At 43.1% G+C, this 14941-nt stretch overlaps 2 protein-coding genes across 3 annotated transcripts in view; one reads left to right on the top strand and one right to left on the bottom strand.

Moving 5' to 3' along the window:
• The first annotated feature begins 2125 nt into the window (after nucleotides 1-2125).
• Nucleotides 2126-4763, top strand: LOC135508247 (gremlin-1-like). The gene is made up of 2 exons (XM_064928307.1): nucleotides 2126-2350; nucleotides 2906-4763. Exon 2 carries the CDS (start codon nucleotides 2907-2909, stop codon nucleotides 3456-3458), a length of 552 nt encoding a protein of 183 aa, XP_064784379.1. The 5' UTR covers nucleotides 2126-2350; nucleotide 2906; the 3' UTR covers nucleotides 3459-4763.
• A 561-nt stretch (nucleotides 4764-5324) lies between these two features.
• Nucleotides 5325-14941, bottom strand: part of LOC135508246 (formin-like) — a 69411-nt gene continuing 59794 nt past the window's right edge. The window contains exons 14-17 of one of the 2 annotated variants that reach the window (XM_064928305.1): nucleotides 13333-13384; nucleotides 9805-9954; nucleotides 8209-8290; nucleotides 5325-8054 (exon numbers count right to left, since the gene is read on the bottom strand). In XM_064928305.1, the coding sequence (XP_064784377.1) occupies nucleotides 8010-8054; nucleotides 8209-8290; nucleotides 9805-9954; nucleotides 13333-13384 (329 nt within the window). In that variant the 3' untranslated portion in view covers nucleotides 5325-8009. Of the gene's footprint in view, nucleotides 8055-8208; nucleotides 8291-9804; nucleotides 9955-13332; nucleotides 13385-14941 lie in introns of those variants that run through there. The other variant, XM_064928306.1, reaches the window with a different exon arrangement.

The raw sequence follows: 14941 nt of genomic DNA, 5'->3' as shown, positions 1-14941 counted from the left end.
AGAGGCAACTCCAGGATGCTGGCCTTCTAGGCAAAGTTGCAAAGAAAAATCCATATCTCAGAACGGCCAATAAAAAGAAAATATTAAGATGGGCAAAAGAACACACACTGGATAGAGGAACTCTGCCTACAAGGCCAGCATCCCGGAGTCGCCTCTTCACTGTTGACATTGAGACTGGTGTTTTGCGGGTACTATTTAATGAAGCTGCCAGAACACAGAGGAACTCTGCCTAGAAGGCCGTTTTGAGCCTGTAATCGAACCCACAAATGTTGATGCTCCAGATACTCAACTAGTCTAAAGAAGCCCAGTTTTATTGCTTCTTTAATCTGAACAACAGTTTTCAGCTGTGCTAACATAATTGCAAAAGGGTTTTCTAATGATCATTTAGCCTTTTAAAATGATAAACTTGGATTAGCTAACACAACGTGCCATTGGAACACAGGAGTGATGGTTGCTGATAATGGGCCTCTGTACGCCTATGTAGATATTCCATAACAAATCTGCCGTTTCCAGCTGCAATAGTCATTTACAACATTAACAATGTCTAAACTGTATTTCTGACCAATTTAATGTTATTTTAATGCACAAAAAAATAATTTTCTTTAAAAAAAAGGACATTTCTAAGTGACCCCAAACTTTTGAACAGTATATATATATATATATATTGGTATGTATGGACAGTATGTATAAATAAAGCTTGATTTGAGTCGAATATATAAAAAGAAAAGGTGTATACAGCAGTAGTTATATAGGATGAGACATGACTAGAATTTACTATATACATATAAAGTGGGAAACAGCATGTAAACATTATTGAAGTGACCAGTGTTCAATGGGGCAGCAGTGTCTAAGGTTCAGGGTAAAAGTACTGGGTGGTTGCCGGCTAGTAACAATGACTAAGGTTCAAGGCAGGAAACTGGGCAGAGACCGGCTAATGGTGAATGTATGGCCTGGAGATAGAAGCTGTTTATCTCTTGGCCCAAGCTTTGATGCACCTGTACTGTCTCTGCCTTCTAGATGGTAGTGGGGTGAACTGGCCATGGCTCTGGTGGCTGAGGCCTTTGTTGGTCTTCTTGGCCTTCCTGTGACACTGGGCACTGTAGATGTCCTGCAGGGCAGGCAGTGTGCCCCCGGTGATACGTTAGGTTGACCGGGCTGTAGGACGGTGCAGTTGCCATACCAGGCGGTGATGCAGCTCAACAGAATGCTCTTGATGTTGCATCTGTAGAGGTTTGTGAGGGTCTTAGGGGTCACGCTGTCAGTGTGGAGGGACATTTTCAGGTCCTCAATGATGTGCATGCTGAGGAACATGAAGTTTTTGACCCTCTTCACAGCCCCGTCAATGTGGATGGGGCATGTTCTCTTTCCTGTCATGTAGTTCACGATCAGCTCCTTCGTTTTGTTTATTTTCCTGGCAACATTCCGCCAGGGCTCTCACCTCCTCCCTGTAGGCTGTCTCGTTTTTGTTAGTAATCAGGCCTACCCATGTTGTGTCATCAGCAAACTTGATGATTGAGTTGGAGACCTGCGTGACAACGCAGTCATGAGTGAACAGGGAGTACAGGAGGGGGCTGAGCATTGACCACTGTGGAGCCCCTGTATTGAGGATCAGCGTGGCTGAGGTGTTGTTGCCTACCTTCAACACCTGGGGTCGGCCAGTCAGAAATAGGACCCAGTTGCACAGGACAGGGTTCAGACCCAGGGCCCTGAACTTAAAGATGAGCTTTGACTAATATGTAATTATCATTATCATGTCATTTCTATCATGTAAAAAGCAGAATGTAAAATAAACCATAACTGCCCCCTCTCTTCTCTCCCCCTCTGTAAACATAGCCTATAGAAAATGTGAGATATTAGAGATAACATGCAGATGTGTAAAATAGGCTAGACTTACTTTATATTTATGACATGCATTACATTCCCAAATGTGTGCCCAGTTCAGCACTGAAGTCTGCATGGTTTCCATGAACTTCGTGCCAAAGTTCTCCTACACCCCCTCCCCCGTGATATTCCTTGGTTGTCTGTTTTCTTAAAGTGTATTCGGGGAAGTGTTGAGGGGGCGGATAGTTTTGATTTTCCTTGCATCATGCTTAGCCAATAATGTTGAGGGGTCTGTTGTGCACATCTCAGCTGGCAGACATTTAAAAAGGAGACAGTCCGGCGCTGCAGCATTTTGTATTGAAACTCCAGCCGCTTTCTATGGAATCGTTAACGACTCCAGACTCCCACCAACGCGCGCCCCGTCTGCAGTACTACAGTCTCCGCCATTAGCTGCCTATTGCCTCGGGAGATTTCATAAAAACACCCACCACAGATCATTTCATTTGCGGCTACTTGGAGCTTTTGACAGGTGAGTGAAGTGAAGTTCAACGCTTAACATCTGAGAAAGTATGTGCGTAAAACTTGGGCATGTTATCGAATTAGGTTTCTTATCATGTCACACGTGGTATGTATACCTATTCTGTCGTTAGAATACATATCTCAATGATTGTTGTAGACTATTGTAAATATACATGTGAAATTAAATGATTACTTTCATGCATAAAGATAGTTTTTCTTTATTCGGTTTTACTCAATGGCTTTCGCCTTATAACTATACCGCAAAATCCATAAAATATACATTTGTATTCTGATAGCTTTTATCTTCTTTCTGGTTTGACGATTGAGTTGGGTAATATGGATTATATTGTGAATGTAAAAACAAGAAAATAAATATGTTAATTAAAGGCAATGTTTAATGTTTCTATTCCTCTTAAATCGCAAGTTATGTGTAATGTTTCGTGAGGCAGACGAGAAAGCCCATGCATTAATTACGCAGCGTAAATCTGGGTTGTTGTTAACAACAAATATTAAAATGCTAGGCTATGGATGATGATTCAACCTTCACGTATCTTTCCTGTTCAAGGATGGCCAGATCGGCGCGTATCCTCTGTGGCATGGTTTTCGTCCTTGGGCTGCTGTCATCTCCAGTGGATTCCAAACGGATCAGGGGCTCCCAAGGCGCCATCCCTCATCCTGACAAAAACAACCCAAACGAATCGGAGCAGCAACCACAGACACCGCAGGCGGGCTCTGGTTCCCGAGGGCGGGGAAAGAGCTCTGCTGCACCGGCTGAGGAGGTGCTGGAGTCCAGCCAAGAAGCGTTGCATGTCACCGAGCGCCGCTATCTGAAACGCGACTGGTGCAAGACCCAGCCACTCAAACAGACCATCCACGAGGAGGGCTGCATCAGCCGCACCATCATTAACAGGTTCTGCTACGGACAGTGTAATTCTTTTTACATCCCCAGACATGTCCGCAGGGAAGAGGGAGCCTTCCAGTCTTGTTCGTTCTGCAAGCCGAAACGATTTACAACCATGACCTACACTTTGAACTGCCCGGACCAGCAGCCGCCCACCAAGAAGAAGCGCATCCAGCGCGTAAAGCAGTGCCGCTGCATATCCATAGAATTGGACTAGCCATGTGGTGTGATTGACCGGGAAGCAGCCAATAAGTCTGCTCATCAAACCGCTATTGGATTGCTCACATGAACGAAAAAACCCATATGACTGACTGGGAGCATATTTCCCTCTTCCAAATATGGGAAATGTTCAATCTGCAAGGAAAGTAATAAATTAAAAACATGTGCATCCCATGTTATATATAGGCTTGTGTAGATAGGCCTATACGTGGGCATACTATTTTGTAAACAAAGCCTGCTGTACCTTATACTTTTATGTGTCAAATGTTGTATTAATCAAATTCCAATAGCAGCCTGTGGCAAGCAACGTTTCATGGTATAATAACATGGAATGAACACAACAAGCTGCCGATTGACTTGTAACCAAGCGCACGGCTTTTCCAACCTCCGCAAATAGGACTGCAGAACCGTTTCACAGAGGATGTTTACACTCTTTTGGACAGAAACATCCTTAGGCAATCACAACAAATTTCAATGGAAGGGAATATGACGGACAATGCATTTAAATAATGGTTGAAGACTAGTTTCCACTATGTGGAATTTGAAGACAAGTGACGACTATTTAATGTGGCAAGAATGCTCCACTGATTTGTGACTCCAATGTTCAATATAGCCTAGTGGAGAAAAGATAGCTTTTGTAAAGTATGCTAGGCCTATACCTATGTTCCACGCTATACATCGAAACAAACAAAATGTTTGTATTAGTTTGACATTTAAATAAAAATGGTCGATGTTCACTGAATGTATTAAACATTATGAACACCTGCTCTTTCCATGACATACTGACCAGGTGAATCCAGGTGAAAGCTATGATCCCTTATTGATGTCACTTGTTAAATCCACTTCAATCAGTGTAGATGAACGGGAGGAGACAGGTTAAAGAAGGATTTTTAAGCCTTGAGACAATAGTGTTTGTTTGCCATTCACAAACTATTTAGGTGCCTTTGAACAGGGTATGGAGGTGACAGGGGCACCGGTTTGTTTCAAGAACTGCAACGCAGCTGGGGTTTTCACGCTCAACAGTTTCCCGTGTGTATCAAGAATGGTCCACCACCCAAAGGACATCCAGCCAACTTGACACAACTGTGGGAAGGATTGGAGGGGATGGGGTGCAACTCAATATTAGGAAGGTGTTCTTAAAGTTTTGTACACTCCGTGTACGTAATTGTTTATAATGCTATAGATGGAAGCGTTTCTTTTAGTTTTAAAATGTTATTCATACACCAATTGTATATGCAACCGGTTTGATAATTATATCAAAGCAAGTGATCCACAAAACAAAATAAACAGTTATTGACATTGATGCAGTGTTCACTGAACGTGCTTGTTTTTTGTTCACATTCTTTGTCTGAAAGTTGCAGTAAATTAAAAAGACTCCCGATTTCATACAGAACACTTTATGCATCAGGTTAACCCGAAACACCAAATAAAAGCATCCTCTCCAGCGATGGGGTTATTTCCTTGTTGCTTGGAGCCAACCTCTTGCTGGGACCTTTATATGTTCCTTAGACCCGTGGACAGCTTACATTTCGTCGTAAAACGAATATAATTTATGAGGAAAGACCACAAGAAACGCAATTACATGTCAGACACAACAACCTTCTCAAGAACCCCATTGAAACGATGTTATCAGAGTTTACAAAAGCCTCTACATCGGCTAACAGCCACAGGCCCATGTCTTTCTGTGGACAATCTGACGCTATACCGGGCTATGACGAATTTGTAAAACCATTGCTGCATTACTATTTTTTGTTCAGACAGTGTACTGTAGATGGTTCTCTACACGGTTCTCTAAAAATAAATACATCAATCAATAGCCCTTCGCTAAAAATGTAATACCGGGCCGAGTTTTCTTCATCAAATCTTTATTGTCCAGTTGTTTAAGCCTCGTGCGCATTTTGGCAAATGGTAATTTGCCACCCCATGCGTAAAAAATACATCTGCTTGGAAATGCAAGGTTTTAGGCTAAGAACATATCAGTTGCCTCGCTTTTCTTCGATTTAGCCTTGCCATGCCTTCACTGTACTTAATGTAGTGCAGGATAATCAAGTTTGCGGCCAATTGTAGGCAAATACACAAGTCATGTTTTCAGGGTAATTGATTGTTTCTATCCATTTAACTTAGGTCTACTTCCTCCCATTATTATCACGCTTTCTAACACGTTTCAATTATTCATTCATAATGAAAAGATGCATTTTGAGAGGAACAGGTGCAATGTAATAAATAATTGCGCATAAATTAATCATATATATTAATGAAACAATTTGGCTACTTGAGGCATTGTAATGAACATATTTTCACCTTTATTTAGTTACTGCATCATTACTGAGCCTGAATGTTAAGCCTATTAGGGAGTGCTGAAAGTAGAGAAACAATTTACAAGAATGCTTTAAACGTTCATTTCCATAGCTGCAAAGTTCCTCATCTATAGACTTCAGTTAAGACTTTGGTGACTGAAATGTTGTGATGTTTGTGGTGTCTGTCATCTATTTCTTTGACCTAGCGCAAATGATTTATTTTACGATAAACATGTAAAAAAACGTGGAGACATATATCGGCCTGTAACTAAATTAACCAATTTACATTATAGATAGGCCTTCATAATATTTAACTTCTAACCTATTAATTTGGTTTTGAAAAAAATGTCAAGTAAACAGACAATTTGCAATTGTAAGATTGTGAAAACTCTTCATGCAAAATAATGGCACATTCAATGACTATGAAACAACGATGTTATTTTTTACACTCAATAGGTTCTGACAGGGGTGAAGTATACACATGGCTTGATAGGAGTAATCGTTTCTATTTTTAAACAAAGTAAAAATGTTCTTGATTTAAATAAATCAAAAGGCAATATATTTAGCCAGATACTCTCCCTATCAGTTTGGATCAAGTATGAAACAAGATCATTTGGGGTAAATGAATAAGGCTCTACATAATATGTCACATCCAAATTAAACTAAACACGTCTTTCACCTGACTACTGAGCCATTCATGTATCCTCCTCAAGCTAAGGGTAGGAAACAAATAATACACAACTTTTTAACAGTTAATGTTTTGGCATAAAATAAATCTTTCACATTTAGAGTTTTCCAAAACAACGTTTAAATCTTCCAGAGTTAAATGACAAATATTTTGTTAAATAAATATAATATAGTTTTCTCTAAAAACTCGAAATGGATGATGCAATTTTCATTGCAACATTAATTCATAAATGTTCTTATCATAGCACGCAAGCCATAGAATTGCATAAGAGTTTAAACTGAGGTGTAAAAAAGTGCAATACATTTGATCAAGTACCATTCTGAGAAGAACAGGGGATGTAGCTTAGCTACTAAATACAGCTGATGCAAGAAGGAAAGTGCTTAGAATTGTGACATACATATGTCATGAACGACATTCATTGGGAACAACTAACGATTCTATCATATACACTTAAAAAATGTGTCATTGCAGCCATACTCACAAGACCTGTTGCTTTTCTCAGCGTAGCTTATAGCAGGGTTGTTTGTTCATCTCAGAGCGTGATGTCTGACTCGGGGGATGAGAGCAAAGCATTGCTGCCAAGGTCTGACATTCTCTGGCTATCACCCAGGAGGGGTCAGTCTGGTGCAGTGAGAAAGTTAACACCGTTACATCCAGTTTCTACCTTCTGACCAGGACCCACATCGCTATGCCTTCAACAGGACTCTCAGTCCAATAAAGACTACTGATTCTCTTCATAATATAACATCAGGTCAAACGTTTCAGTCTCTGCTCATATGAAAACAAACACCATATGAAAGGCATTGACAAGACACACTTCAAAAATGGGCCACAGCAGATGAATAGCTATTCTCCACATGATAGCATTGTATATTGCTTTCATATTCTGAATCATTGTTAGAATAACAACTCCTGAATGTCTTACTCATTCAATCGTAATAGTTTCTCTGAGTGAACATCACCTGGTAGCCATATCTGCTGACATAGCCCAACAACAATGAGGCCTCCTCTTTATTTTTGATGTATTTATTGTATTTGTATAACCTAGCTACAATGCATTGGATTATGTCATCAAGATGTGTGATGCTGTCCTTAAAGAAACCCAGACTGGGGAATGAATGTAGGTCCTCAGCTCCAGCAGGCCTAGGAAGCCTAGCGGTCAGGGGTCAGGGGTCAGGGGCCTACCTAGACTTAGCAGTCGGCATATCTACAGCAGGGTATCAGGCAGACATGTTCCTATTTCCCGTGGTGTAAGTGGTCTGGATGGTAGTCCTAGGGATACACAGTGATGGAAGCCACACAAGGTGCCTCTCATCTGGGAACGAGGTTGAGGTGAAAGAGGGGTGCACCATGGAGAGTGGTGGAGATGGTCCAGTCAGTAGGGACGGTAGAATTGGCCGTAGTAGAGAGGTCCACAGCGTGGGGGCACCCAGGGCTATATGAGGTATGATGTTGGGTAAGAGGCAGGTGGTGAAGGCGAGAAGTGGTGAAGCCAGCAGACTTTCCCCATCTGCCATCTATCTCCACTTCCTCTCTCCACTCTGTCCTTCAATGGTCATCCTTTTCAGCTGGAGGACACGCTGGCTTCCTTCTGACGCAGTCTCTCTTTCTATTGACAGAGGAGAAAAAGGGATAGCTGAGGTTTAAAGCATTGTGTTATATGATATGATCCACCATGATCGACTGTGTTAGTAGCCAAGGTAATAGCAACCATGTTACTGATCAAAATATTTGAGGGAGGTTGAAGGGAGTCCAGTTCTTACCAGACTGTTGGCATTGATCTTCTTGGTTTCCACCCTCTTCTCAGCAGTGATCTTTTTCATGTTCTCCTGCGCTTCCTTCAGCCTGGAAGAAAGAGAAAACATCAACCTAACATTAACCTATCTAGGTTAAAATAACCTTTGATAATAGTACATAAACCATGACAGCTCCCTCAAATTTGTGCATTGTGTCACATATCTGACCATGTGGCACCACACTGTCATGTCTAAGACAGAAAACCTCTTGATGTCTGTTATTAACATTGGCGTACATGAGTTAGTTCGCTAACAACGGCCTCAGTCCCTCCAGAAGTTATTTGTACTGTAATATCAGCATTTATTTAACTAGGCAAGTCAGTTAAGAACAAATTCTTATTTTCAATGACAGCCTAGGAACAGTGGGTTAACTGCTTGTTCAGGGGCAGAACGACAGATTTGTACCTTGTCAGCTCGGGGGTTTGAACTTGCAACCCTCCGGTTACTAGTCCAACGCTCTAACCACTATGCTACCCTGCCTACCCTATCCACCCTGGGCACTATATTGTATGTGGCACAGCGAAGCACCGCCGCAACATGTTATATTTTACCGCGAACACTGCATGTAAGCATGGCACAGAGAGTCCTCATCCTCCCTCACAGCCCCACTCTGTTCTGTTGAGCCTTCTGGAGTTAGCAGGTAGTGAAGCCCACTGCTTAAAGCAGGGAGAATAACAGTGGGCCAATGAGATAATGAGCTAGACTTAAAAACACTTGGGTTTTATGGGTGTGCAAACCGTATTTCAAATAAAGTTAATTGTACATAAGCACAATCAGCTGTGTGTAATACGGGACATGATTGCCTAGTAAACAATTAAGAGAGCACATGGGTCCATGGAATGGCTGGGAGAGCATTACCTCTGTCCATAACTCACCAGTTCAAAGATAGCTGCCCTGCTTTACTGTATGTATGGTGACTGTATGTGTGCATGTCTCCATATGCAGTGCTGCATGTCTCCATATGCAGTAAGCCTGAAGCTCTGTGGACTGGTCAGATCATGACAATGTTTAACAGTCCTCCCAGAACACAGTCTTTAACGAGCCTCTGTCCCCTGCCAGTAAAGCCAGGAAGACTCCAGGAGAGCTGCTGTCCAGCAGTTGGACTCCCATCCGACCACACATCGGGTCAGATGAAACACCGTAAATCCAGTCCCAGGCTTTGACTCTGTACCAGGCCCTGGTCCCGGCCTGCCTACCTTCTCTTTGATGCCTGTGTGCTTTAATAAGAACTGGTAAAAGCATCTCCACTCCACACTTTCTACAGAATTTATTTAATGCCCTGTTGGGGTGTTTGTACCACACATAAATGTGATGGACACCAACAATCTGTTACGTGTTAATAAAGATGGGTAAGAAAAGAGCGACTAAAGTTCAACATATTTAAAGTGTGAAGAATGAACTTTGACCCAGTCACAAAAAATCCCCCTTTTATGTCATCAAAAAAAGAACACTCAGGCTTCTAGAAATAGATACAGTTGGAAAGGAGCTGTAGAACTGTCCCCTTCATCACAAGCTGTGTGATTTAATATGATCTCTGATGCAAGCCTGGATTCTTCCACTCACCTCTCCTTGGAGATGTTCTTACACTCCCGTTTCCACGTGTTCTTGAAGTCACTGCAGAACTCATACCAGAGCATGAAGACGTAACCAGGGGCCACCTCCTTCTCCCCAGACTTTGGCTTGAGCCCAAAGTAGCCCACCATGTCCAGGAAGCTGTGTGGGAGAACCAGAGGGAAGAAGAGAGAGGGAAGAGAGATTGAGTGAGAGGACATCCTGCTGGGTCACAGGGGAGAGCCGGTAACGGAGGTCCTGTTATCACATTGACCTTCGTCTACAGCCTGAAGGGGAACAGTGCCAGGGGATCTAGCCAAGATCTGGCTGACACACACACACACGTTGTTTCGATCCAGGAACAATAGTTATTGGCAGACAATATGCAAGATGATCACAGGAGTGTGTGAATGTTACATCAAAACACAGCATGTTGCTGGCACGCACGCACGCACGCACGCACGCACGCACGCACACACACACACACACACACACACACACACACACACACACACACACACACACACACACACACACACACACACACACGTTTGTAACGTTCATCATCCTGCACTCTGAGACATGCTTGACGCAAATATGTTGTGTATTAGGTCTTCAAATCCACAAATAGGTGGGAGAACTACTTGAAGAGATTCAAGATTCTCAGTCTTTATGAGAAGAGAATCCACAACCCTGTGTATGGCAGATCCTCAGACTAATTCAATTGTAACCAAATCTAAATTCTTCACAAGGCTCTCAGCAGTGCTCACAGGGCTTGAAAAGCAGCCTGCTGCTCCGGGGTTTTCTCGAACCCAAACATTAAAGGCATTTTCTAGGCCTGTCTGTCACACGCCTGATATAGAGGAGTCATGATTCAGGAGATGTTCCCAGATTGACACAGAGGTTTTGACCTCCAGATGGTAGGTGGCTGTTGCGACGCTAATGTAAGACATGTTGGGCAGGGTTTGTTGGGGACCGGGGCAGTGTGCGCGGCAGACGGCTGCTCCCAATTCCTCAGATAACTGTCATGTGCTCCTCCTCCTATGGTGCAGTATATCATCCTCGCCTTGCCTCGCTCTACAACCAGAACAGACCAGGCCAGCAGAATCCAGGACGAACACAACAGAGAGAAGACAGCCGGGAATCAATTCTGGAAGCCTTTGTAGACCCGACCAGCACGGTCCAGCGTGATTAACTAGGCCGCTTTTGTATTGGCTCCTTCCCTGACCCTGGGTCAGGTGTCAGAGCTCACACAAATCACACACAGTCTGTAGTGTGGTGAGCTTAGCTCTTTCCCTTGCGTTTTCTTCCTCTTTCTCTCACACACAGACACACACACACACATTAACACAAAGATGCACCACACACACACACACACACGCACACGCACACGCACACGCACACACACATGCACAGGACACACCCGCCCACTCCAAGTCCTACAAACACATATCACATACTTCTGGAGGGCTACGACGCAACTACCATGAGACGGTTTATTACTGTACCTATGTCCAGCATTCCTCACTGACGGCTGTAAAATAGGCCAGTTAAAAAAGCTTTGGGAAACCAGGTATCAAGAGGATATTTGGACCGCTAAAACATTCCATACAAAAACAGATTAGAACGGTAAACACACTTTTGTGATCATCTGTTGTTTCTTTAACAGAGATAAGACATCTTCAATATACTTTGGATAGCGGAAGTTGGGACAGTTCAAATATTCCTCCAGCGAATCACCCTGTAACCACATACGTATGTAAGCAGCACACACGCTGCAGTCGTGTCATATGAAATTGAGCATGATGAGGGAGGGGGAACTGTAATGGTCCATTAACTGTGGACGTATCAGGAAACCTCAGGGAAACTGAAAAATAAAAGGAACAAATTAGGATTGTGTGTTCTGGAGAGGGCCTCATTACTCACTGTATAGGATGCCCAGGAAAACTATAACAAACCCCCAAAACTGATGTCATAAACTGTGTATCATATCAGCTTCCCATAAAGTCATTTTACCAACCAAGTATCCAAATTCACTACAACCTATTTAGTCCTATGATGGTTGTTGTTTTGAGGCCACATGGACCATAACAAACAACCGCAATCCCATTCCTGGACGGGTTGGCCCAGTATTGGCCCAGTATTGGCCCAGTGTTGGCCCAGCGTTTCAGTAGCTAGGTGTGGTGATGTCTATGAGCCTTATTAACACGGGGCCCTAATGTGAGGGTCGGGGCCCACCCAGGGCCCAAAGAACACACAGCACACACACACTATAGCACACAGACCACAGCACACACACACCACGGCCCACTGCCCATATTCATCACCAGCGTGTCACTTTTATGAGGTGCGTCCCTGGGAACCTGAGAGCCCCCCCCAGCGCCAGGCAGCCCCCGGCCTCGTTTAGGTGAAATTAAAGGCAAACTTCATTAAAGGCTGGGGGCTGTTAGCCGCGGGACCCTTTTGATCAATATCCCCAAGTTCAACATCTTCATTACACTGGTGTCAGTCACACAGCCGCAGACAGAGATATCACAATACCACCAGGAGAGGGAGAGGGAAAGGGAGAGAGAGAGGGATAGTGGAAAGAGAGAGAGAGAGAGGGAGAGGGGACAGAGCGAGTGAGAGGAGTGAAGGAGACAGAGAGAGAGATGGAGAGACCCATGCATACCCAAGCTGAGTGCTTCTCTTGGCTTGAAATGGAAACATGAAACAGGGACGTTTGGAAACTTTCTCCTTTATGTGCTTTTCATGATTTATGTTGGAATTGGGAGAGTTATGATTTAAAGCAAACAATTCTGGTCTCTATCTAAACAAGTAAAAATATTTTTTGTTTGCTCTTTCTAGTGTGTTTTTCCGATATGACATTTTCCAGATATGGTTTCGCTCTGACACTCGTTAAACGTCTGCCAGTTGACCATATCTCCATAAATCAGATGGGCCGCTTCTTACAGTGACTCTTGAAGTTTGCAATACCACACACGGAAGATAAGGCTTGACAACAACTGGAGTGAGCACAGTGTGTGTATGTAAAAGTATCAGTGCGGGAGCAGTGTGTGTATAGGGAGGTGTATGTGAGTTTGGTGTGTCTACATAGGCAGCCATTCCTGTCTCGGGGCCAGTCTACAGTGGGCCAGGTTATGACCTGGGTTTTCTGCTACATGACTGAAGAGCCTGGATACCGCAAGGCCCCAGTACTGAAGCCTCTGTCTTATCACAATCCGTATCTGATTACTACAGACAGCTTTACAAATGACCTGCATTACTTTTATCTGATGTAAGCCATGTTAGCTATGTGAAACATGTTAAATAACCATCATGCCCTCATGAAATCCACCATCCATTATACTTGGCTGGGTTCCCTTCTGAATGTCGAAAGGTCTTATAAACGCCAACATTAGAGTATTCCAGAGGTATGCAACCAGCCAGGTCAGAAAATAAAGAACTCCTCTGTTACACAGATGACATGTTGTTTGGTCTAAGACCTCTAGGTAAATCGTGTTGTGTTATCATATTAGAATGGATAGAGACGATTCATACCTTTTCTGTGCTGCGTTGAGCCTGTCATCCTCAGCAGTGTGGTCCTTTTGAGCTGGAAAAGACAAAAAACAACATGGAGTAAACAAACCCATGTGTGAGGCAGTATTCGTCGAGTCATTGAGGTCAAAGTACATAGAGTAGTGGAAATAGATATTTCCAATGGGAGGGAAACTGAGGTACAACAATGAGACTCCATACAGTTCCACTGATACAGGGTCACACTGGGTGGAGCCCAGGTGGGGACACTGTGGGAACAGACCTTTCCTCTCCCAGGGGGAGGAATGAGTGTCAGGGTGGAGGGTCACCAGGTTGACATGTCTAGGATGAAAGAGCATGTGATAGAGGTGTCTGTGCATTTCACTGAGATTGATTGTAAGAGGTAAGATATTTGTGTGTCAGTTGGTAGAGCATGGCGCTTGCAATGCCAGGATAGTTAGTGGATTTGATTCCCAGGACCACCCATACATAAAATGCACGCAGTATATATATATATATATATATACATATATATATATATATATACACACAGTACCAGTCAAACGTTTGGACACACCTACTCATTCAAGGGTTTTCTTTATTTTTACTTTTTCTACATTCTATAATAATAGTGAAGACATCAGAACTATGAAATAACACATATGGAATCATGTAGTAACCAAAAGTGTTAAACAAATCAAAATATATTTTAGATTCTTCAAAGTAGCCACCCTTTGCCTTGATGACAGCTTTGCACACTCTTGGCATTCTCTCAACCAGCTGCAGGAGGTAGTCAGCTGGAATGCATTTCAATTAACAGGTGTGCCTTGTAAAAAGTCAATTTGTGGAATTTCTTTCCTTATTAATGCGTTTGAGCCAATCAGTTGTGCTGTGACAAGTTAGGGGTGGTATACAGAAGATAGCCCTATTTGGTAAAATACCAAGTTCATATTATGTCAAGAACATATAAGCAAAGAGAAACAACAGTCCATCATTACTTTAAGACACGAAGGTCAGTCAATCCCAAAAACTTTCAAACTTTTAAAGTTTCTTCAAGTGCAGTTGCAAAAACGATCAAGCGCTATGATGACTGACTCTCATGAGGACCGCCACAGGAAAGGAAGACCCAAGACCTCTGTTGTAGAGGATAAGTTCATTAGAGTTAGTTGCACCTCAGATTGCAGCCCAAATAAATGCTTCACAGAGTTAAAGTAACAGACACATCACATGTGAGATTTTTGGTTCCAACTGCCATGTCTTTGTGAGTAGCAGAGTAGGTAAATGGATGATCTCCGCACGTGTGGTTCTCACCATGAAGCATGGAGGAGGAGGTGTGATGGTGCTTTGCTAGTGACACTGTCAGTGATTTATTTAGAATTCAAGGCACACTTAACCAGCATGGCTACCACAGCATTCTGCATCTGGTTTGTGCTTAGTGGGACTGTCATTTGTTTTTCAACAGGACAATGACCCAACACACCTCTAGGCTGTGTAAGGGCTATTTGACCAAGAAGGATATTGATGGAGTGCTGCATCAGATGACCTGGCCTCAAAAATCACCCGACCTCAACCCAATTGAGATGGTTTGGGATAAGTTGGACGGCAGAGTAGAGGAAAAGCAGCCAACAAGTGC

Source organism: Oncorhynchus masou, chromosome 21 (genome assembly GCF_036934945.1).
Source record: "Oncorhynchus masou masou isolate Uvic2021 chromosome 21, UVic_Omas_1.1, whole genome shotgun sequence".
Taxonomy (NCBI): domain Eukaryota; kingdom Metazoa; phylum Chordata; class Actinopteri; order Salmoniformes; family Salmonidae; genus Oncorhynchus; species Oncorhynchus masou.
Note: the sequence above shows the minus strand (reverse complement) of the source record. Positions and strands in the feature narration are given on the sequence as shown.